Raw genomic sequence first — 17,496 nt, forward strand, 5'->3', positions numbered from 1 at the left:
CGACACCTTTGTGTTTGAGAGTGTCCCTATTAGATATTGGTGACATTTGTTTGTAGCGCCAACGGTTTGGTCTGGACAGTTGGTTTTGTGAGAAGACTTCTTCAAAGTCAGAATCTGTAAAATGTGTGGGTGTCGTAGAGCCAAACACCTGACACTATCGTGTTTGTGAGAGTCTCCCCTTTCCATAATGGTGACATAATACACTGAAATTATTGCATGTTGCGTTTATATATATTTTTTCAAAGATTTTACTGAGTTACAGTTCATATAAGGAAATCAGTCAATTGAAATAAATTCATTAGGCCCTAATCTATGTATTTTACGACTGGGAATACAGCTATGCATCTGTTGGTCACAGATATGGATCAGAAAACCAGTCAGTATCTAGTGTGACCACCATTTGCCTCATGCAGGGCGACACATCTCCTTCGCATACAGTTGATCAGGCTGTTGATTGTGGCCTGTGGAATGTTGTCCCACTCCTCTTCAATGGCTGCGCGAAGTTGATGGGTATTGGCAGGAAGTGGAACACGCTGTCAGACATGTTGATCCAGAGCATCCCAAACGTGCTCAATGGGTGGCATGTCTGAGTTTGCAGGCCATGGGAGAACTGGGACATTTTCAGCATCCAAGAATTGTGTGCAGATCCTTGCGACATGGGGCCGTGCATTATCATGCTGAAACATGACGTGATGAATGGCACGACAATGGGCCTCAGGATCTCGTCACGGTATCTCTGTGCATTCAAATTGTCATCAATAAAATGTAATTGTGTTCGTTGTCCTTAGCTTATGCCTGCCCGTACCATAACCCCACCTCCACCATGGGGCACTCTGTTCACATTGTTGACATCAGCAAACCGCTTGCCCACATGATGCCCGCCATCTGCCTGGTACAGTTGAAACCAGGATTCATCCATGAAGAGCACACTTCTCCAGTGTGCCAGTGGCCATCGAAGGTGAGCATTTGCCCACTGAAGTTGGTTATGACCCTGGTACCCTGGTAAGGACGAAGAGCACGCAAATTAGCTTCTCTGAGACTTTCTGACAGTTTGGGAAGAAATTATTTGGTTGTGCTAAACCACACTTTCACCCTGTCCGGGTGGCTGGTCTCAGATGATCCCGCAGGTGAAGAAATCGGATGTGGAGGTCCTGGGCTGGCGTGGTTACACGTGGTCTTCAGTTGTGAGGCTGGTTGGATGTGCTGCCAAATTCTCTAAAATGACGTTGGAGGTGGCTTATAGTAGATAAATTGACATTCAATTCTCTGGCAACAGCTCTGGAGAGCATTCCTGCAGTCTGCATGCCAATTGCACGCTCCCTCAAAACTTGAGTGTATGCATCTGGAGTATGACAAAACTGCACATTTTAGTGGCCTTTTATTGTCCCAGCACAAGGTGTACCTGTGTAATGATCATGCTGTTTAATAAACTTCTTGACATGCCACATCTGTCAGGTGGACGAATTATCTTGGCAAAGGAGAAATGCTCACTACCAGGGATGTAAACACATTTTCACAACATTTGAAAGAAATTAGCTTCTTGTATGTATGGAACATTTCTGTAATCTTTTGTTTCAGCTTGAGAAACATGGGACCGACACTGTACATGTTGCGTTTATATTTTTGTTCAGTGTAGTTTGTAGCTTACATGGTTCAGGTTTTAGACGATATCATGACGATTCTCTTGTCTGGATCCGTGTAGAAAAAGTCAGCTTTCACAAGCCCAATGTTATGGAATAGGCGCACATTTTATAACAGGGGAAAGAAAGCGGGCCATGAGCTGCAGCTCAACGGTATGTCTCTAGTATAAACACACAGGGGGAGCTGCGGCTCAACGGTATGTCTCTAGTATAAACACACAGGGAGAGCTGCGGCTCAACGGTATGTCTATAGTATAAACACACAGGGGGAGCTGCAGCTCAACGGTATGTCTCTAGTATAAACACACAGGGGGAGCTGCAGCTCAACGGTATGTCTCTAGTATAAACACACGGGGAGCTGCGGCTCAACGGTATGTCTCTAGTATAAACACACAGGGGGAGCTGCAGCTCAACGGTATGTCTCTAGAATAAACACACAGGGGGAGCTGCGGCTCAACGGTATGTCTCTAGTATAAACACACAGGGGGAGCTGCAGCTCAACGGTATGTCTCTAGTATAAACACACAGGGGGAGCTGCAGCTCAACGGTATGTCTCTAGTATAAACACACAGGGGGAGCTGCAGCTCAACGGTATGTCTCTAGTATAAACACACGGGGAGCTGCAGCTCAACGGTATGTCTCTAGTATAAACACACGGGGAGCTGCGGCTCAACGGTATGTCTCTAGTATAAACACACGGGGAGAGATTCAGGATTCAAAATGCCGTCAGTGTTTGATGCTGTGGAGCATCAATCAGCTTTGCAGGGTTTTAATGCGAGTAATTTTAGACCCTACAGCCCTTTTCCGAAGCATCTTGAGGACTGAATAGTAAGAATAAAAGTCGTAAGCGAAACAATTCAGAATGTAAATGGTTAAGGATGGTTCTAAATGCCTTTCCCTCCACCTCTAGCTCCTGGATCAGCTCCGGGCCAACCGGACCAGTCTGAAACCACCACAGGTACAGATGCTGGATCAGCTGGAAAACCAGTTCTCTCTCATGCAGCAGCATCAACAGCAGGTACACACAGTCACACACACACACTCAAACAAACCTGTGGCTTTATGTATGAATAACTTCAGCCATCATTCTCTTCCAGTGTTTAAAGACATTTGGAGTGCTATATATAAGAAAAATACCTGTTAGTATAGACAGTAGTTTTATTTAAATTTCCAATAACGATACTTTTCTGTTTCTCTCCCTTTTAATTGGCTAGGTGAAACAGCAGGCAGCAGGCCAGTTGTGGCCCACCCTACCCAACGGCCCCTCGCTATCCCCAAACTCCCTCCCCTCGCCTCACCCCCTCTCCCGGACTTCACCTGTCAGTCACACCACAGCCCACCCTCCCTGCACTCTTCAGCCAATGGCCAACGGACCTTTATCTTTAAGTCACCTGGGACAGCTGGATAATCAGGAGGCGGGGACCATGGGCAATAATCACACTCCCGGTTTACCGGGTGCAGGGACTTTACCGGGAGGTCTAACAGGAGGTGGCAGGAGTAACAGAAACGTGCCTTACCTGCAGCAGAACTGTCTACCTCACAACTGCACAGCCACTAGTGATACCAGTACCCCTACCAGCAACAACACGAGTCACCGCAGTAACAGTACCAGTAATGCAGAGGAGGCCTGGAAGAGCCAGCAACACACCAACTCCACTCAGGTACCTATTGATGGTACTGTCTCTGTTGAGCTGCTCTTGTCTGTCTTGTCTATCTCCTTCGTTCTAGCTCTCTTTCACTCTGACTTGGTCTCACACTCACTCTTTCTTGTTTTGTCTCACCCTCTAATGTTCGTTGCTGTTTTGTTTCTCCGTCAGGGGCTTCACAAAGGTCCAGGTTCATATTCGGCAGGTCCCAATGGAGAACACCCTTCCTCCCCCTCCCATCCCACCCAGGCTGCTGGCCTTGGTGCTCAAAGTCTAAATCAGGTCGGACATTCCACCGGGCCCTGCCCTGCCTCCTCTTCCTCCTCCTGTTCCTCCCTCTCCTCCTTCTCCTCTTCGCCACAGAGGGGCGGTGCCCCCAACCATCTCCCCTCCTCTCCTCTCCCCTCCGCCACCACTACCTCAGGGGCCCAAACCAAAGAGACCACGCCTTTAGGAAGCAGCAGCGGATTGGCTACCCCTGCAGGGACATTGCTCAGTCCCAGTCCCAGTCTCACCGCCCTTACACATGGATTGGCTAATCACATCCAGCAGGGAGCGGTGACCACCACGTACAGCACGGGGAGCCAATCCCAGCCCGGCTCTCCTCCTCCGGGCGCGCAGAGTTCAGACAATCCTCAGCTCTCAGCCTTGCTCAGAGGAAAGGACAATAATAAGGATGATGAAAACCACAATAGTAATAATAATCATCATCGTGGCGTTAATCAAGGAGCCACCATGGACGATAACATCAAGGTCAACAACATCCACCCGGGTGTCCACCATGGAGGTCCCAAACCCCTGTCGGAACACTCTGTGGCCTCCTCGCCCCTCTCAGCCATGTCCGTCACCACCACCTCCCCCCCTCGCTCCACTAACCCCCACTCCCCCACAGCCATCAACCTCGCCAGCCTTAACAGCAGCCCGTCCAACAGCGGAACCAGCGGTACCACCATTACCCCACAGGTCAATGGTAAGGGGCTAGAGGACTCTCGCAGCCCAGTCAAGGCGGATCTCACTGAGCTGGCTCACAGAAGGCCAGCCCTGGCCTCATGGTCCTCAGTATCAATCTACCCCAGCTCCAACCAGGTGCTCAAAGCATGCAGGTAGGACATCATATCCTTCTGTCACATCAGTCACACTTCAATTGTAGCCAATCTGCGTTTTGATCGGAGTGTATGCCCATTAGATGGATGTGGTAAAGGCTATGTGTTGTTATGCAGTGTTTCATTGTAAATGTCATACTAACTAGAGTTCACTGTCTGAGTCACATGGAGCTGACTGTGGTGGCTGACTGTGGTGGCTGACTGTGGTGGCTTGCAGAGTCGCTGATGACTTGTTTATTTTGGTGAGAAAGACGACTGTGGTTTGAGTTGCCTCTTGAAGGTCTTTGTGTTGTAGCCAACCTGGCCTTAAGGGCCTGTAGCCCTTAGTTAGCCTTTAGCTGGCAGCAGGTAGCCTAGTGGTTAGAGTGTTGGACATGTAACCGGAAGGTTGCTGGATCGAATCCCCGAGCTGACAAGGTAAAAATATGTCGTTCTGCCCCTGAACAAGGCAGTTAACCTACTGTTCCTAGGCCGTCATTGAAAATAAGAATTTTTTCTTAACTGACTCGCCAAGTTAAATAAAAAATTTAATAAATAAAAAGTGTAGATGTGAAGGACTTGGGCATGATGAACATGGCAGTATCTCCGCTAGCTTTCTTCTCTGATAGGCTAAGGGGATGTCCTCAGATGTACACCAGTGACTAGGCCGGGCCCTAGTGGATGTTTCTGGGTGCGATGGGTTATTAGTTTTACCACATCTGGAGTCCCCATTCTGTTTAGTGTGTCTACAGGGAGTGGCCAGTAACGGACAGGGCTGTAGAGTTCCTGAGCAGTAAGCCCTGTGTGTACACAACCTGAGACATAGCTGTTATTCTACTGTACATCTACAGCTCTGTATATGACTGGAGCTTCGGTTAACCTCTTCTACAGGCTTCTTTTTCTTACTGAAGCACTTCATAGGCTGTTTACACAGGCAGCCCAGTTATAATATTTTTTCCACTATTTGGTCTTTAGACCAATCACATTTTCATATCAGATTTTTTTTTCCAAAGCTAATCTGATTTGTCAAAAGTAAAAAATAAAATAAAAAATGAATTAAAAAAATGTTTATCTGAATTGGACTGCCTGTGTAAAAACAACCATAGTACCAGTTAATCTGTAATCTGTTTTAACGGTGATCTGTTTTAAGTGTTTTCCGCTCCACAATGCATGTCTAGACTCCAGATTCATTGTGTTGGTTTGTGCTGCTGCTATTAGCTGAAAAGTGATCTGTGCTGTCTCACCTAGCCAATTAAAGAGGAGAGATGAGAGAGATACAACAAAAAGCATCGTTATTGGAACAGTTTAAAAATACTGTTTATACTAAGACCTGGTGTTTTCTCTATATCACCCCCCCCGTGTCTTTAGGAACCTGGGGAAGAACGGCCTGTCCAGCCGCAGTATCCTCCTTGATCAGTGTCCCCCGCCCCGGCCCCCCCTGCCCCCCTCACCCTCGCTGCCGAAGGACAAACTCAACCCCTCCACACCCAGTATCTACGTGAGTAAATCGCTGTGAGGGTTTTTAGTCATGTCTGTATGTTGGGATTAGGGTTTCCGTTAGCCTGTAATAGCCGGCTTTTGGACAATACATTTTTTATTTTTAGAAAACCAGATGAATGAAATTGGCGCTGGCCAATTGTCCGGAAGAAGAAGAAAAAATCCCATTGTGAAATAAGGCTTTTTAGCCTCTTGAATGATGGAAATTACCAGTCGATGGAAATACATTTGACTGCTCATGCTTATCGGTCTATAGGTAAATTAGCAACATTTTATGGAATTAAATTGATGTGTGTGTAGGCTACAGTATATTCATTATATATCTTATTTATCACACGCATACAACATACAGATACAGAGCCTTTGAGTGTAAAATGCTGCAGCATCTCAAACATTCATCAGAAGGCAGGCTTCATCAGCGTGTCACACGCCACATTGCAATAAGCTGAAGGCAGTAGACTATGCCTACTTAATTGTTTGAAACCTGAACATTTTAAATCATATGAGGCATGTCTTATCTTGCTTCAAAGTAGCCTATTAGATCTCCTCTCGTTCTATATTTCGAACAGATTTTGGAATCTCTGTCACATGAAACCGTTTGTGTGAGAGTCACCCTTTTGACACTGTGGTTTCCTGCTAATTGCATTATGGAACAAACATTCACTTGTAGCCTACTGCCTTGTGCGCATTGCTGCGCTTATAATGTGAAGAAATAATAGCTTATTAACATTTTAAGATAAATGTTCTGATCTGTTGCATCAGACTTTTTAAGGTTGCATCCTCTACTTGCATGTTCTGTTAATATGAATTACCATATTCTAAATGTGATGTCATTCTGAGCACTTGTGGGTGGACGCCCTAATCAGGTTACGCATATGGGTCCGGCAGATTTCTCGAATGTCCGGTAAATTTAAAATGTTTCCGGTCAAATATCCGGCGCCACATTTTCCTAACAGAAACCCTGGTTGGGATTTCATTCCTCTGTGCTTTTTACTCTCTCAGGTAAATGTAGTTGTCATCCCCCCGGAGTTCCTACTGGCCTGGGCTCTATGACTGGCCTGGGCTCTATGACTGGCCTGGGCTCTATGGCTGGCCTGGGCTCTATGGCTGGCCGGCCGGCCTGGGCTCTATGGCTGGCCGGCCGGCCGGCCTGGGCTCTATGGCTGGGCTCAATGGCTGGGCTCTATGGCTGGGCTCTATGGCTGGCTGACCTGGGCTCTATGGCTGGGCTCTATGGCTGGGCAGGCTCTATGGCTGGCTGGCCTGGGCTCTATGGCTGGCTGACCTGGGCTCTATGGCTGGCTGGCCTGGGCTCTATGGCTGGCTGACCTGGGCTCTATGGCTGGCTGGCCTGGGCTCTGTGGCTGGCCGACCTGGGCTCTGTGGCTGGCTGACCTGGGCTCTATGGCTGGGCTAGTGGTTGGAGGTGGGCTAGTGGTTGGAGGTGGGCTAGTGGTTGGAGGTGGGCTAGTGGTTGGAGGTGGGCTAGTGGTTGGAGGTGGGCTAGTGGTTGGAGGTGGGCTAGTGGTTGGAGGTGGGCTAGTGGTTGGAGGTGGGCAGGTGGGCTAGTGGTTGGAGGTGGGCAGGTGGGCTAGTGGTTGGAGGTGGGCAGGTGGGCTAGAGGTGGGCAGGTGGGCTAGTGGTAAGAGGTGGGCAGGTGGGCTAGTGGTTGGAGGTGGGCAGGTGGGCTAGTGGTTGGAGGTGGGCTAGTGGTTGGAGGTGGGCAGGTGGGCTAGTGGTTGGAGGTGGGCAGGTGGGCTAGTGGTTGGAGGTGGGCTAGTGGTTGGAGGTGGGCAGGTGGGCTAGTGGTTGGAGGTGGGCAGGTGGGTTAGAGGTGGGCAGGTGGGTTAGAGGTGGGCTAGTGGTAAGAGGTGGGCAGGTGGGCTAGTGGTAAGAGCGTTTGGCCTGTAACTGAAATGTTGCTGGTTCAAATGCCCGGGCTGACAAGGCTCTGTCGATGTGCCCTTGAGCAAGGCACTTAACCCCAATTGCTCCTGTAAGTCGCTCTGAATAAGAGCATCTGCTAAATGACTTAAATGTAAATCATTTGGTATTCAGTTGGTTACAGTTTTGTAGTGTGGTTTGGCTATACTCGACATTAGAGCGTGTGTGTGTGTGTGTGTGTGTGTGTGTGGTCTCTGATCTGTCTGTTTCTCCCATGGTGTGTAGCTGGAGAATAAGAGAGACGCCTTCTTCCCTCCACTTCATCAGTTCTGTACCAACCCCTCCAACCCTGTCACTGTCATCAGAGGGCTGGCCGGGGCGCTCAAACTGGGTGAGTTACACACACTGCTGGCAGTCATATACCGTCATTACATACAGTACTGCTGCTGGAGGCATTCCACTCCAGCAAAATCAATAATAGTCTTCCTTCTAGTCCTGTTTGGGAAATCATTACAATTTTGTTTAATGTAGTAAAAGGTGTGTGTGTGTGTGTGTGTGTGTGTGTGTGTTTGCACTCTTTTCTTTGTGTGTGTGTGTGTGTGTGTGTGTGTGTGTGTTTGCACTCATTCACTGGCTTGGGGGGTGTGTGTGTGTGTGTCTGTTTAACAACTTTACATGTATGAGAACAGCACCACCTGCAAGCAGAGAGTGTCATTACATTCAATGTAGCATGTGGAGTAAAGTATTTGCTGCAAAGAAAATATATTGGCTCCATCAGTTCTCTACTGTTGCATGCCACATCAACACACAATGGATAGGTGCAATGAAATGTGTTGTTTTACAGGGTCAGCCATAGTAGTATGATAGGTGCAATGAAATGTGTTGTTTTACAGGGTCAGCCATAGTAGTATGATAGGTGCAGTGTAATGTGTTGTTTTACAGGGTCAGCCATAGTAGTACGATAGGTGCAGTGTAATGTTGTTTTACAGGGTCAGCCATAGTAGTACGGCGCCCCTGGAGCAAATTAGCCGCTAGTGCACCTGCTAGAAACTCACTCAAAATATCTGGATGGATAAATAGTTTGTATTTCATTAAGCTAGAGTGCTTCTGAACTCTGTGTTTTACTACACTGGGAAATACTTTCCAGCCATGCTGTTACTACACTGGGAAATACTTTCCAGCCATGCTGTCACTACACTGGGAAATACTTTCCAGCCATGCTGTTACTACACTGGGAAATACTTTCCAGCCATGCTGTTACTACACTGGGAAATACTTTCCAGCCATGCTGTTACTACACTGGGAAATACTTTCCAGCCATGCTGTCACTACACTGGGAAATACTTTCCAGCCATGCTGTCACTACACTGGGAAATACTTTCCAGCCATGCTGTCACTACACTGGGAAATACTTTCCAGCCATGCTGTTACTACACTGGGAAATACTTTCCAGCCATGCTGTTACTACACTGGGAAATACTTTCCAGCCATGCTGTTACTACACTGGGAAATACTTTCCAGCCATGCTGTTACTACACTGGGAAATACTTTCCAGCCATGCTGTCACTACACTGGGAAATACTTTCCAGCCATGCTGTTACTACACTGGGAAATACTTTCCAGCCATGCTGTCACTACACTGGGAAATACTTTCCAGCCATGCTGTCACTACACTGGGAAATACTTTCCAGCCATGCTGTCACTACACTGGGAAATACTTTCCAGCCATGCTGTTACTACACTGGGAAATACTTTCCAGCCATGCTGTTACTACACTGGGAAATACTTTCCAGCCATGCTGTTACTACACTGGGAAATACTTTCCAGCCATGCTGTTACTACACTGGGAAATACTTTCCAGCCATGCTGTCACTACACTGGGAAATACTTTCCAGCCATGCTGTTACTACACTGGGAAATACTTTCCAGCCATGCTGTTACTACACTGGGAAATACTTTCCAGCCATGCTGTTACTACACTGGGAAATACTTTCCAGCCATGCTGTTACTACACTGGGAAATACTTTCCAGCCATGCTGTTACTACACTGGGAAATACTTTCCAGCCATGCTGTTACTACACTGGGAAATACTTTCCAGCCATGCTGTTACTACACTGGGAAATACTTTCCAGCCATGCTGTTACTACACTGGGAAATACTTTCCAGCCATGCTGTTACTACACTGGGAAATACTTTCCAGCCATGCTGTCACTACACTGGGAAATACTTTCCAGCCATGCTGTCACTACACTGGGAAATACTTTCCATGCCATGCTGTTACTACACTGGGAAATACTTTCCAGCCATGCTGTTACTACACTGGGAAATACTTTCCAGCCATGCTGTTACTACACTGGGAAATACTTTCCAGCCATGCTGTTACTACACTGGGAAATACTTTCCAGCCATGCTGTTACTACACTGGGAAATACTTTCCAGCCATGCTGTTACTACACTGGGAAATACTTTCCAGCCATGCTGTTACTACACTGGGAAATACTTTCCAGCCATGCTGTTACTACACTGGGAAATACTTTCCAGCCATGCTGTTACTACACTGGGAAATACTTTCCAGCCATGCTGTTACTACACTGGGAAATACTTTCCAGCCATGCTGTACTACACTGGGAAATACTTTCCAGCCATGCTGTCACTACACTGGGAAATACTTTCCAGCCATGCTGTCACTACACTGGGAAATACTTTCCAGCCATGCTGTACTACACTGGGAAATACTTTCCAGCCATGCTGTTACTACACTGGGAAATACTTTCCAGCCATGCTGTTACTACACTGGGAAATACTTTCCAGCCATGCTGTTACTACACTGGGAAATACTTTCCAGCCATGCTGTTACTACACTGGGAAATACTTTCCAGCCATGCTGTTACTACACTGGGAAATACTTTCCAGCCATGCTGTTACTACACTGGGAAATACTTTCCAGCCATGCTGTTACTACACTGGGAAATACTTTCCAGCCATGCTGTTACTACACTGGGAAATACTTTCCAGCCATGCTGTTACTACACTGGGAAATACTTTCCAGCCATGCTGTTACTACACTGGGAATACTTTCCAGCCATGCTGTTACTACACTGGGAAATACTTTCCAGCCATGCTGTTACTACACTGGGAAATACTTTCCAGCCATGCTGTTACTACACTGGGAAATACTTTCCAGCCATGCTGTTACTACACTGGGAAATACTTTCCAGCCATGCTGTTACTACACTGGGAAATACTTTCCAGCCATGCTGTTACTACACTGGGAAATACTTTCCAGCCATGCTGTTACTACACTGGGAAATACTTTCCAGCCATGCTGTTACTACACTGGGAAATACTTTCCAGCCATGCTGTTACTACACTGGGAAATACTTTCCAGCCATGCTGTCACTACACTGGGAAATACTTTCCAGCTGTCAGAAATGAGCTGTTTTTCAGTGACATATTTTTGTAGATGCAGGTTGTGAGTTTTACTAAACATCACATTTCTCTTTTGTTTCTCCACTTTTCCTCATTTCCCATCCCTTTCTCTGTCTCCCACTTCTTTCCTCTCCTTCGCTATCTTCTCTCCCTCCACCCTTCTCTCTCTCTCCCTCTCTCCCTCCACCCTTCTCTCTCTCCCTCTCTCCCTCCACCCTTCTCTCTCTCCCTCTCTCCCTCCACCCTTCTCTCTCTCCCTCTCTCCCTCCACCCTTCTCTCTCTCCCTCTCTCCCTCCACCCTTCTCTCTCTCCCTCTCTCCCTCCACCCTTCTCTCTCTCCTCTCTCCCTCCACCCTTCTCTCTCTCCCTCTCTCCCTCCACCCTTCTCTCTCTCCCTCTCTCCCTCCACCCTTCTCTCTCTCTCCCTCTCTCCCCTCCACCCTTCTCTCTCTCCCTCTCTCCCTCCACCCTTCTCTCTCTCCCTCTCTCCCTCCACCCTTCTCTCTCCTCTCCCTCTTCTCCCTCCACCCTTCTCTCTCTCCCTTTCTCCCTCCACCCTTCTCTCTCTCCCTCTCTCCCTCCACCCTTCTCTCTCTCCCTCTCTCCTCCACCCTTCTCTCTCTCCCTCTCTCCCTCCACCCTGCTCTCTCTCCCTCTCTCCCTCCACCCTTCTCTCTCTCCCTCTCTCCCTCCACCCTTCTCTCTCTCCCTCTCTCCCTCCACCCTTCTCTCTCTCCCTCTCTCCCTCCACCCTTCTCTCTCTCCCTCTCTCCCTCCACCCTTCTCTCTCTCCCTCTCTCCCTCCACCCTTCTCTCTCTCCCTCTCTCCCTCCACCCTTCTCTCTCTCCCTCTCTCCCTCCACCCTTCTCTCTCTCCCTCTCTCCCTCCACCCTTCTCTCTCTCCCTCTCTCCCTCCACCCTTCTCTCTCTCCCTCTCTCCCCTCCACCCTTCTCTCTCTCCCTCTCTCCCTCCACCCTTCTCTCTCTCCCTCTCTCCCTCCACCCTTCTCTCTCTCCCTCTCTCCCTCCACCCTTCTCTCTCTCCCTCCACCCTTCTCTCTCTCCCTCCACCCTTCTCTCTCTCCCTCTCTCCTTCCACCCTTCTCTCCCACCCCCGTCCACTCTCTCAGACCTGGGTCTGTTCTCTACTAAGACCCTGGTGGAGGCTAACCCAGACCACCTGGTGGAGGTCCGGACCCAGCTGTCTCAGCCCACCGATGAGAACTGGGACCTGAGCGGCAGCAGGAAGATGTGGCGCTGCCAGAGCAGCCAGTCACACACCACCATCGCCAAGTACGCCCAATACCAGGCGTCGTCCTTCCAGGAATCACTACGGGTTAGTAGAGGGAGCGGGTGAAGGATACAGACACAGACCAACACAGAGAACCATCACCATTGCAAATGCTCTCAATACAAGGCCTTGTTGATTAGAGACACAAGGAGTTTTAAGCGGGGTCCTGTTCTCTGAAGGCCGTGTGCTCACTGTGCTGAGACCTGCCCCTGTCAGGCACTGAATATTCACATGTTCTCTCCTGACTCTGTCACTCAAACTAGACAACCTAAATCTATATTGGATGTATTTCCCAGGAGGAAAAGAAGATGGAGCTGGAAGCAGAGGCAGCCAACGCAGAGAGGTAAGACGTCTCTGTCTGGCCGTCTGTCTGTCTGGCCGTCTGTCTGTCTGGCCGTCTGTCTTTCTGGCCGTCTGTCTTTCTGGCCGTCTGTCTTTCTGGCCGTCTGTCTTTCTGGCCGTCTGTCTTTCTGGCCGTCTGTCTGTCTGGCCGTCTGTCTGTCTGTCTGGCCGTCTGTCTGTCTGGCCGTCTGTCTGTCTGGCCGTCTGTCTGTCTGGCCGTCTGTCTGTCTGGCCGTCTGTCTGTCTGGCCGTCTGTCTGTCTGGCCGTCTGTCTGTCTGGCCGTCTGTCTGTCTGGCCGTCTGTCTGTCTGTCTGTCTGGCCGTCTGTCTGTCTGTCTGTCTGGCCGTCTGTCCGTCTGTCTGGCCCTCTGGCTGTCTGTCTGGCCGTCTGTCTGGCCGTCTGTCTGGCCGTCTGGCTGTCTGTCTGGCCGTCTGGCTGTCTGTCTGGCTGTCTGGCTGGCCGTCTGGCTGTCTGGCTGGCCGTCTGGCTGTCTGGCCGTCTGTCTGGCTGGCCGTCTGTCTGGCTGGCCGTCTGTCTGGCTGGCCGTCTGTCTGGCTGGCCGTCTGTCTGTCTGGCCGTCTCTGTCTGTCTGGCCGTCCGTCTGGCCGTCTCTGTCTGTCTAGCCGTCTGTCTGTCTGTCTGTCTGTCTGGCCGTCTGTCCCTCCCTCCCTCCCTCCCTCCCTGGCCGTCTGTCTGTCTGTCTGTCTGGCCGTCTGTCCCTCCCTCCCTCCCTCCCTGGCCGTCTGTCTCTCTCTCAGTCTGTGTGTCATATCGCTCTGCTCTATCTAAACTACATATGCCATGATCCCGTAGTGCGGCGTGGCGGAAGAAAGGGCCCTTCAAACACATCAAGTTTGGCACCAACATCGACCTCTCTGACGATAGGAAGTAAGTGTTCCACACAACTCTCACTGACAACATTATGTAGTTCTGTTAACGAGAGACTTTAGTTTGACCATTTTAATGTGAGTCGATTTTACCTTTTCATATAAACCAGATTATATCATGGTCCAAAAACAGACTGGTTAGGGTCTACAGGTGGAGCTGCCTCCAGACCGTTTGGTTGTGGAAACAGACACGGGGTATGGCCTAGGGAGAAGGGACAAGGGCTGGTTTTGGATTAGGCATTGTTATCATCATGAGGATCTCAGCGGTTGGGTGCGGTGTGTGTCTGTGCAGTAGAGTTTACTGCTGACCCTTGCCCTCTGACCTCATCCAAGGTGGAAACTGCATCTGCAGGAGCTCAGTAAACTGCCAGCCTTTGCCAGGGTGGTGTCTGCTGGAAACCTGCTCAGCCACGTAGGACACACCATCCTGGGCATGAACACTGTCCAGCTTTACATGAAGGTCCCTGGGAGTAGGACGCCAGGTACACACACACACACACACAGATGCGCTCATACACACTGTACACACACACACACACACACACACACACACACACACACACACACACACACACACACTTTATGAACACCTAAATGCAACACAAACACCAGACCTGGGTTCAAATACTATTTCAAATATCTACGTTACTTTCACATACATTTACAAGTAAATATTGAAATTTACATTTTTTATTTTTTTTTAAGAGGAGGAGTTGAGTATTGGAATGTATTTAGAAATACTCAAATACACTGACTCAAATTAAGTCCCATGCATTTAACCCAGGTATTTGAGCGTTGGGCCAGTAACAGAAAGGTCGCTGGTTTGTATACCTGAGCCGACAAGGTGAAAAACCTGTCAACTTGCACTTGAGCAAGGCACTTAACCCTCATTTTCTCCAGGGGCGCTGTACTACTATGGCTGACCCTGTAAAACAACACATTTCACTGCACCTATCATACTACTATGGCTGACCCTGTAAAACAACACATTACACTGCACCTATCGTACTACTATGGCTGACCCTGTAAAACAACACATTTCACTGCACCTATCATACTACTATGGCTGACCCTGTAAAACAACACATTTCACTGCACCTATCATACTACTATGGCTGACCCTGTAAAACAACACATTACACTGCACCTATCATACTACTATGGCTGACCCTGTAAAACAACACATTACACTGCACCTATCGTACTACTATGGCTGACCCTGTAAAACAACACATTTCACTGCACCTATCATACTACTATGGCTGACCCTGTAAAACAACACATTTCACTGCACCTATCATACTACTATGGCTGACCCTGTAAAACAACACATTTCACTGCACCTATCATACTACTATGGCTGACCCTGTAAAACAACACATTTCACTGCACCTATCATACTACTATGGCTGACCCTGTAAAACAACACATTACACTGCACCTATCATACTACTATGGCTGACCCTGTAAAACAACACATTTCACTGCACCTATCATACTACTATGGCTGACCCTGTAAAACAACACATTACACTGCACCTATCATACTACTATGGCTGACCCTGTAAAACAACACATTACACTGCACCTATCGTACTACTATGGCTGACCCTGTAAAACAACACATTACACTGCACCTATCATACTACTATGACTGACCCTGTAAAACAACACATTACACTGCACCTATCGTACTACTATGGCTGACCCTGTAAAACAACACATTACACTGCACCTATCGTACTACTATGGCTGGCCCTGTAAAACAACACATTACACTGCACCTATCATACTACTATGGCTGACCCTGTAAAACAACACATTTCACTGCACCTATCATACTACTATGGCTGACCCTGTAAAACAACACATTACACTGCACCTATCGTACTACTATGGCTGACCCTGTAAAACAACACATTACACTGCACCTATTGTACTACTATGGCTGACCCTGTAAAACAACACATTACACTGCACCTATCGTACTACTATGGCTGACCCTGTAAAACAACACATTACACTGCACCTATCATACTACTATGGCTGACCCTGTAAAACAACACATTACACTGCACCTATCATGCTACTATGGCTGACCCTGTAAAACAACACATTACACTGCACCTATCATACTACTATGGCTGACCCTGTAAAACAACACATTACACTGCACCTATCATACTACTATGGCTGACCCTGTAAAACAACACATTACACTGCACCTATCATACTACTATGGCTGACCCTGTAAAACAACACATTACACTGCACCTATCATACTACTATGGCTGACCCTGTAAAACAACACATTACACTGCACCTATCGTACTACTATGGCTGACCCTGTAAAACAACACATTACACTGCACCTATCATACTACTATGGCTGACCCTGTAAAACAACACATTACACTGCACCTATCGTACTAATATGGCTGACCCTGTAAAACAACACATTACACTGCACCTATCATACTAATATGGCTGACCCTGTAAAACAACACATTACACTGCGCCTATCTGTTGTATGTGACAATAAAACATAATAAAATACTTAGTGGTTGATTCAGGCCACATTATTTGAAAGTACTCAAATACACAGAAAATATGTATTTAAATAACAAATAATCATATATTTGATTCCAGGTCTGACACACAATTTGTTTTTTGTAGTCATTTTGTTTTATGAGGTATTTGTCTCGTCTTTTAGGTCACCAAGAGAACAACAACTTCTGTTCAGTGAACATCAACATCGGCCCGGGGGACTGTGAGTGGTTCTCTGTGCCCCAGCCTTACTGGGGAATCATCAATGACTTCTGTGAAAAGTACGTCAACAAAAATCTCCTGCTTCTAACTCAACACCGTGGATCTCCTACCTCTGTTTACAGCCAATACAATCTGAAGTCACAGACAAGTCGAACTCTGCTTTGACTATAGTGTACCTAATGCTAATAAAAGTAGAATTCATTTTTTCATATTTTCATTCACTGTAGAAATTATGTAACAATGTATTTGATTTGATCAACTGCAAGGAGTCGGCAGTATTTGTATTTCTAACATCCTGTGTGTCTCTCTCCTCCAGGAACAACATCAACTTCCTGATGGGTTCATGGTGGCCCAACCTGGAGGACCTGTACGAGGCAGATGTCCCTGTGTACCGCTTCATCCAGCGCCCCGGAGACCTGGTGTGGCTCAACACGGGCACCGTCCACTGGGTCCAGGCCATCGGCTGGTGCAACAACATCGCCTGGAACGTAGGACCCCTCACTGGTAAGACGGGGAGAACAAGGGGATATGCTTAATATGAACATGCACTGTTGTTTTATGGGTTTTAATGCTGAATTTGTTGGAGCATCATTTAAATATGATAGATGGATTCTGATAAGCCTTGACATTGTGAAATTGAAATGATATTGTCATTAATATCCCCTTCTACCTTCTCCTCTCCCCCTCTGTCTCCCTCACTTTTGCTTTATCTTCCTCCCCCGCTCTCTTTCTCTCTCTCTCTCTTTCTCTCTCTCTTTCTCCCCTCCCTCCTCAGCGTACCAGTATAAGCTGGCAGCAGAGCGATATGAATGGAATAAGCTGCAGAGCGTCAAGTCCATCGTCCCCATGATACACCTCTCCTGGAACATGGCCAGGAATATCAAAGTCTCCGACAGCAAGCTCTTCCAGATGATCAAGTGAGTCTCTCTCTCTCACACACACACACACACACACACACACACACAATTCCCTTTCGCTCGCCCTCTCACTCATACACACTTGCGCTCGTGCACGCACACACACAC

The 17,496-nt window shown here is 47.9% G+C and overlaps 1 protein-coding gene across 8 annotated transcripts in view; it reads left to right on the top strand.

The window, feature by feature from the left end:
• Nucleotides 1-17,496, top strand: part of LOC115161303 (lysine-specific demethylase 6A) — a 99,467-nt gene that overhangs the window by 73,272 nt on the left and 8,699 nt on the right. For 7 of the 8 annotated variants that reach the window (XM_029712173.1, XM_029712180.1, XM_029712177.1 and 4 more), the window contains 12 exons: nt 2,551-2,658; nt 2,855-3,301; nt 3,458-4,389; nt 5,737-5,866; nt 8,035-8,140; nt 12,312-12,517; nt 12,769-12,815; nt 13,629-13,703; nt 14,036-14,184; nt 16,416-16,530; nt 16,788-16,975; nt 17,247-17,388. In XM_029712173.1, the coding sequence (XP_029568033.1) occupies nt 2,551-2,658; nt 2,855-3,301; nt 3,458-4,389; nt 5,737-5,866; nt 8,035-8,140; nt 12,312-12,517; nt 12,769-12,815; nt 13,629-13,703; nt 14,036-14,184; nt 16,416-16,530; nt 16,788-16,975; nt 17,247-17,388 (2,645 nt within the window). The remainder of the gene's footprint in view (nt 1-2,550; nt 2,659-2,854; nt 3,302-3,457; nt 4,390-5,736; nt 5,867-8,034; nt 8,141-12,311; nt 12,518-12,768; nt 12,816-13,628; nt 13,704-14,035; nt 14,185-16,415; nt 16,531-16,787; nt 16,976-17,246; nt 17,389-17,496) is intronic. The other variant, XM_029712175.1, reaches the window with a different exon arrangement.

This window comes from Salmo trutta, chromosome 24 (genome assembly GCF_901001165.1).
Source record: "Salmo trutta chromosome 24, fSalTru1.1, whole genome shotgun sequence".
Taxonomy (NCBI): Eukaryota; Metazoa; Chordata; class Actinopteri; order Salmoniformes; family Salmonidae; genus Salmo; species Salmo trutta.